A 7,181-nucleotide genomic window follows, 5' to 3' on the forward strand; every position below is an offset into this window, starting at 1 on the left:
TTTTCTCTGACAAAGAGCTTTAAACAAAATTTTGTGAGATTTTGACTGAGAGGGCCTCATTAATATAAATTTCATTACGTTTTCTTACTTTAACACTGCTAAAGCCAGGTAAAATCAATCAATCGTTTTATTTGTAAGCCATCTTTCCAAATTTTACAGTATACTCAATATATTCAAAATAACGTAACTACCAACAAACAAAAGTAGTCATAAACATATAATCAAAAAGTACACAACCAAACTGGACCAATTCCACATAAACCATAAGATCCAAAATAAAGATCCAAAAAAATGACCATATTTTTCGCCCTATAGGACGCACTTTTTCCCCTCCAAAAATGAAGGGGAAATGCGTGTGCGTCCTATGAGGCAAATGCAGGCTTTCGCTGAAGCCTGGAGAGCGAGAGGGATCGGTGCGCACCGACCCCTCTCGCTCTCCAGGCTTCAGGAGAGCCGCAGCGCTAGTCCCACAAGGTCGGGGGACAGCGGGGAGGCGGAACACCGCCATCCCGCTGTCTCCCAATGTGGTTTGGAGGCTGGCGGCGGGAAGACGCGTGCTTCTCCCGGCCGCCAGCCCCGCAAGCTCCGGGACAGCGGAGAGGCGCAGTGCGTCCTCCCGCTGTCCCTGGACCTGATCTGCAGGCAGGCGGCGGGGAGAAGAGCGCCTCTCCCTGCTGCCTGCCCCGCAAGCTCCGGGGACAGTTGGGAGGCGCAGCACGTCCTCCTGCTGTCCCCGGATCTGATCTGCAGGCGGGCGGCGGGGAGAAGAGCGCTTCTCCCCGCTGCCGGCCCCACAAGCACCTGGGGGGGGGGGAATAATTTTTTCTTTATTTCCCCCCAAAAAAACTTGGTGCGTCCTATGGGCCGTTGCGTCCTATGGGGCGAAAAATATGGTAACATCAACAATAGCAATAGCCCCCTCCCAACAAAATCCTAAACAATTCTCTAGCCCGTGGGTAGGCAAACTAAGGCCTGAGGGCCAGATCCGGCCCAATCGCCTTCTAAATCTGGCTCGCGGACAGTCCAGGAATCAGTGTGTTTTTACCTAAGTAGAATGTGTCCTTTTATTTAAAATGCATTTCTGGATTATTTGTGGGGCATAGGAATTTTTTCTTTCCCCCCCTTCAAATTATAGTCCGCCCCCGCCCCCAAGGCTTGAGGGACAGTGAACTGGCCCCCTGCTTAAAAAGTTTGCTGACCCCTGCTCTAGCCCAAGATTCTGTTCAGCAGTCTCAGCTTTCATAGCTGGAGTCATTCAGGGCCCCACCCTCCCAGGCCAGGAAAGGCTTGCAAGACAGGGAGCAAGCATTCAAGGACTCACTGTCAAGATGGTCTTTGATTTTAAAAAAGCAGATTATCACTTCCTGATATTTTAACTGTACATGATTAAGATGTCATTGTCTACATGCATTGTTGTATAAAGAAAAATTAGTAATGAGGCACCTTAAAACCTAACAAATTTATTGAGGAATAATAGCTTTCATGGACCACGGCAGGAGTAGGGATCTTTCCGCAGAGACCATTTTGACAGGTAGGTTACCTCAGCTACCTGTCAATTCCCTGAATGTCACTATTATGTCAGATGAAGTTTTTCTTTGATGGTAGGGCAAAGACACAAAGCTTTGTAAGTGCCATGAACCAGCTGATCAGCAGTGCCTGCCAACTTCGCTTTAAGTAGAGAGCAGGGTCCTTACCTGCCCCACACCTGGCCTCATATATGACATCAGGTGCAGGGTAGGAGAGCATGAATTGCAGGGGGGGTCTTGCAGATCAAATAATGACCCTGACTATATCTAATTAGGCCCACAGGCCAGAGATTCCCCATGCCTGGCCTAGAGTCCACACAAAGCTGGGAGGATTGAAAATAGCAAGGAAATGATATGCAGAAAGTACTAACAGTGATAATGTTATTAACAGCAGTTATTCACAAACCACCTATTATTAATACTAAACATCTTGGCATATTAACTATGTATGTGCCAAGTTAATGAACTTCTTTAGGGGACCTAAGCTTTGCTATATGACAGACATTTTATACAGAAGATCTTTATATTGAAGAATACTGATAGCACTATATATAGTAATAATCTTAGTGTGTTCAATATACTTAAGTAGAATCTGTTTATAGGCAGGAGACATTCATTAATTTTATCTCTTGCTTTAATTGTACTGTTTCTAAGGCAACTAAAATTTATATGCAATGGGTAAACAAACTCAACAGTTATTACTCCAAAATACTGTCCAATTTCACATCTGCCCTTCCAGATTTTCTCCTTCCAATAAATAGAGAACTTAACAGAGATCCAAAATGCAGCCCTCAACAGAGATTAATGGAGAATGAGGACTCAACAGTGACCATGGGATCACAGAATAGTCACAGGTGCTGTAGTCTTGCATCCAGAATGATAAATCAATTATCTAACTCTGCACTCTAAGCCACCATCTCAATCTCCAAGCTATCATTAATGTTCAGTTTTGAGAAATGGAAGAATACCAAGCAAGATTTCATAAATGTTTACAGCTCTGATGGATAGTCCTACAAGTCTACTCCTGAAGCTTATGAATCCCATTAAATTTACATTGGTCCCAAGAGTGCCTCAAATAAGAACTCTGCATTATAATTTAATAAGTATCTATATATAGCCAATATGCTGCTTTGCTTGTATTTATAAACAAAACCACAGCATGTGTATTTCTTAATGTTCTAGAAGCATTGTGGCATTGTACCTCTCTGGATTAGCATATTTAAACATCAAGCCAGTGCCCCAGTCAAACAAATCATTTATAAAAGAAGCAACCCATTAAAAGCAGTCACTTGTATCTGACATTCCACACTCAAGACACTTTTCTGTCATGATTCTTCTACAATCACACCTATCGTCCAGCTTCTTTTTTCTCTTGCAAGTCTAACCAACTAACCTAATCCCTATTACGCTAATTCCCCAACCCTTCTCTCAACCTATCCTTGTGCCTCAAAGCTTCACCTTGCAACTGCAGTGCACCCAGTTCCTATCCCATTTACACATGCGTGAGCGTATGTGTGTGTGTGTGTGTGCGCGCGCGCACACACACACACACACAGAGAGAGAGAGAGAGAGAGAGAGAGAGAGAGAATCTCTCTCTGGCAAAGTCTGACTTGCAATCTATCCCACTGTAGCATCCCTGTAGCAACTCTGTAGCATTTTGGATTAACCCTAGCCTTAATCCACAAAGTACCAGGGTTTTTTCTCCCATGAAAACCCATCCCCCACCCACTCCCACACACCTTGTACATCCACTACAAAAGAATATCAACCCACCCCACAGCCTCTCCATCTTGTGCTGCTACAATGAACTTCTCAAATGCTCTGCGACATTTCAGGCCAGCCCTCCTTCCGGCAGCAAGCTGCGCTCCTCTTTTTTCCTCTCTACCCCCAAATCCATTATCACATTCCCCACACATACTTCTCAATGCAGCCCCATCCCCCTACCCTGTGCTTCAAAAGTGCAGCTCTTATCCCAACAACATACCACAAGCTGTACAATATCTTGCTCCACGCTCAATCCAACCTTGTCCTCACATCCCCACAATGTCACCCCGCCACACACACCCTGTCTCCCTGCAACAATGCCAGCCCCGCAGGTATGCTCCTGCCTCCCACTGCAGCTCTATCAGCAGGGCAGGCTGATAGATAACCTAACAGCCCAACAGCCCAACATCCCATGCATCCTACATGGTACCTTTGTGATAGATTTTAAATTGCTCCAAACCATCTCCTGAAAAGTAAACAAATAAACCTCTCCTGAAAAGTAAACAAATAAACTAGGCCCCTAGCCCTGTAATCCAGCCACATGCTAATCCTGTCACCCTTCCCTCATACTCAGTCACAAAAAGGCAGCTTTGACCTTGCTCCTGAAAACACCACTTTTCTCAAGTCAGCATCAATTACTCAACCCCCTCTCTCTTTAACTTCTTCTCCTAAAGACAAAAATGGATTCCCCTTTACAAGCTTCTTCCCCACCCTTGGCAGCACAGCCCTCTGCCACCCTAGTTTCTTCTCCTGCAGAAGCAAACAATAAAGCCAATTCAGCCCCCCTCCCCTTCATACGCTGCTCCTTCCCCAAGCATCCCCAACACCTTCCTTGCACATAGCACCCTCCTCCTCATGGGGCCTGGATCTTCCCCAGCCCCCCTACTTGCAACTACTCCCCCCTTGTCACCTTCACCTTCCTCAGCAGCGGCCGCTTCTCCCTTAATGTACACAAGCCTCCTCCCACTTCCCCTTTTCCACCTCCAGCAACATTTTCTGCAACCAGCTCTAGCTGCCCCCATAGCAAACCCCTAAATCACAAATACCATTTCTGAAGCCTGTACCCTTTTATACAAACCCTGCTTCCATCTTCACTCATTCACACACAAACACAAACCATTTCCATTCCTTTCCATCCTTCCTTTTTTGCAATCCCCTCTCCTTGCATGCAGGCACCTCTCCAACCGCAAGCCCCCAACTCTTCTCCCTTCAACTCTTCTTTTTTATCTTTCCCTCATGTCTGATGCATCCTCTTCATTGATTGATTGCATTTACAGTGGTACCTCAGGTTATGTACTTAATTCGTTCTGGAGGTCTGTTCTTAACCTGAAACTGTTCTTAACCTGAAGCACCACTTTAGCTAATGGGGCCTCCCGCTGCCACTGTGCTACGGCGTCGCAATTTCTGTTCTTATCCTGAAGCAAAGTTCTTAACCCGAGGTACTATTTCTGGGTTAGCGGATTCTGTAACCTGAAATGTCTGTAATCTGAAGCGTCTGTAACGCGAGGTACCACTGTAAAGCCCACCTTTCCCCCAGCAAGCTCAAAGTGGCACACATTCATTCATTCATTCATTCATTATTTGGAGCACTTGCACCCCCAATTCGTCTGCCAAAAAAGGCTACCAGAGCAGCTTACATACATGAAGTCAAAACAAGACGCTCTCTACCTGCAGGCTTACATTCTAACAAACAAACGAACAAAAATTCAGCATACAAGGGGGGGGGGGAGGGAAGAGGGAAATGAAACACAAGAAAACTCCAATGTGGCACTGAGGAAGCCTGGTGGAATGACTGCCCTCAGATGACAGCTGAGTGCAGTGCTCTCCTCCTCCCCATTTTACAACCTCGCAACCCTGAGAGGCAGGTGAGGCTGAGTGACTGGCCCAAAATCAGCCCACCCCACGGCGACCCCCACTCCATGCAACGACCGACACCCCCCCACTCCCACATCCGTCACCTTCTTCTCCCCCCGCCCGCCCATTCCTCCCCGCTGGCTCCTCTTCTTCTTGTCCCCCCTCCATTCCACCCATTCATTCATCCGAAAACTCCCCCTCCCCTCGCACCCCTCACTCCGCCGCCCACCCTTCCCGCGCCCTTCTCCTGCGCGCCCCTTCTGCCAAGGGACACCCCCTCGCCCCCACCCCGCCCCACCTGTCTTTCCTCACCGGCCTGCGTGGTGTCGCTGAGGTCGTAGGCGGCGGCCCCGGGCGCTGCTCCGGAGGCTTGCGGGAACTCCCGGAGCTTCCTGCCGCTGAGGCAGAGGATGCCGGAGCTGCCGGCTTCCTCCAGGGCCTTTTCCAGGCTGCGGCCCGAGGGAGGCGCCGGGGAGGACGACGACGAAGACGACGCGGACGACGAGGCGCCGCCGCCGCCGCCGCCGCCCGAAGCGCCTCCGCCGCCCGCCGCCCAGGCCGGCCCCGTGCCCGGGTACGAGAGCGTGAGGTGCGCCGGCAGCCCGAAGAACCCCGAGCCCGGCAGGCCCAACTCCGAGCAGGGCGGCGGCGGCGGCGGAGGGAGAGGCAGCGGCGGGGGCGGCGGGGGAAGGGGCGGCAGGGACAGCGGGGACGAGGGCGGAGGGCCGGCGGGGCCCGAGCTGGGCCCGGAGCCCCCTGCTCCGCCGCCGCCGCCTCCGCCCGTGGTGCCTCCGCCTTGCCCGGCCGCCATCGATGCCGCTGAGGAGAACCGACGCCGCGCGACCCACAATAATAACAAACGGCGGCAGGAGGGAGCAGCGTCGGCGCGGGTACTGCGCAGGCGCCGGGGAGGGGCCGGGCCGCGCGCGACAGAGCAGGCGGGGGGGGGAAGGGGGCGGGAGCGTCTCCGCCTGTCTGAGGCGGGAACGGGCGGGCGCGAGGCGAGGCCGTTTTCTCCTCAGGAGGCGCCTCAGGGATTCAGGGGCGGCCTCCCGATTCTGCCGTCAGAACATCTGAGGAGCCGGACCGAGGGGTCTTAGGGGGGCCCCGTTAAAATATATGGGGGGGGGCGCAAGTTGACGGGCATTGCCATTCAGAGGGTGGGTGTACAGCCACCTCATGTCATCAGGGAGGGGCTTACCTAACCCGCCCCCACTCCCCCGTAGCTGCTGGGGTCCTCTCACAAATTCCCCCAAAACAAGTTAGAGATGAGCTTGGGGCATCTCCAAATCTGGGAGAGCTGTGTACAGCTATTAACCAAATCAAAAACAACAAAGACAGCAGACCTGATGGGATACCTGCCAAAGTCTTCAAAGTGGGCGGAATTGAATTTACACAACAACTTCACAAGCTAACTGAAGAAATATGGGAAAGAGAGGAGATCCCAACAGACTTTAGGGATGCCAAATTATCAATTTCTTTTTAAAAAAGGTGACAGAACGGATTGTGGAACCTGTTGAAGCAACTCTCTGTTAGCTGCGGCTGGCAAAATTCTTGCAAGGATCTTAGCAAACCTTCTCGTAGCAATATCCGAGGTGACCCTTCCTGAATCCCAAAATGGTTTTCGGCCTTCTAGGGGGACAGCGGACATGATTTTCACCACTCAACACCTGCAAGAAAAATGCAGAGAGCAAAACCAACCACTGTATATGGCGTTTATTGACCTGACTAAGGCTTTCAACGCTGTAAATGGTAATGCCCTGTGGACTGTCCTTCTGAAAATTGGCTGCCCACATAAATTTGTAAACATCATTCGGCTCCTCCATGATAATATGACAGCAACAATTGCAGATAACAATGGCTCTCAAAGTGAACCATTCACAGTGGGATCAGGTGTTAAAACAGGGTTGTGTTATTGCCCCAACTCTATTCATTATTTTCATTGCCATGATCCTACACTTTGTCGAAGGGAAACTCCCCACCGGAGTAGAAATCATATATTGAACAGATGGAAAGCTCTTCAATCTGAGCACCCTC

At 50.1% G+C, this 7,181-nt stretch overlaps 1 protein-coding gene across 4 annotated transcripts in view; it reads right to left on the reverse strand.

Annotated features, from left to right (window-relative positions):
- Positions 1 to 5,974, reverse strand: part of LRCH2 (leucine rich repeats and calponin homology domain containing 2) — a 59,229-nt gene extending 53,255 nt beyond the window's left edge. For 2 of the 4 annotated variants that reach the window (XM_079962730.1, XM_079962729.1), the window contains exon 1: positions 5,457 to 5,970. In XM_079962730.1, coding sequence (XP_079818856.1) covers positions 5,457 to 5,955 — 499 coding nt within the window. In that variant the 5' untranslated portion in view covers positions 5,956 to 5,970. Of the gene's footprint in view, positions 1 to 5,456 lie in introns of all 4 variants that reach the window. The other 2 variants (XM_079962728.1, XM_079962727.1) reach the window with 2 other exon arrangements.
- Positions 5,975 to 7,181: the final 1,207 nt, after the last annotated feature.

Source organism: Podarcis cretensis (assembly GCF_951804945.1).
Source record: "Podarcis cretensis genome assembly, chromosome: Z".
NCBI lineage: Eukaryota > Metazoa > Chordata > Lepidosauria > Squamata > Lacertidae > Podarcis > Podarcis cretensis.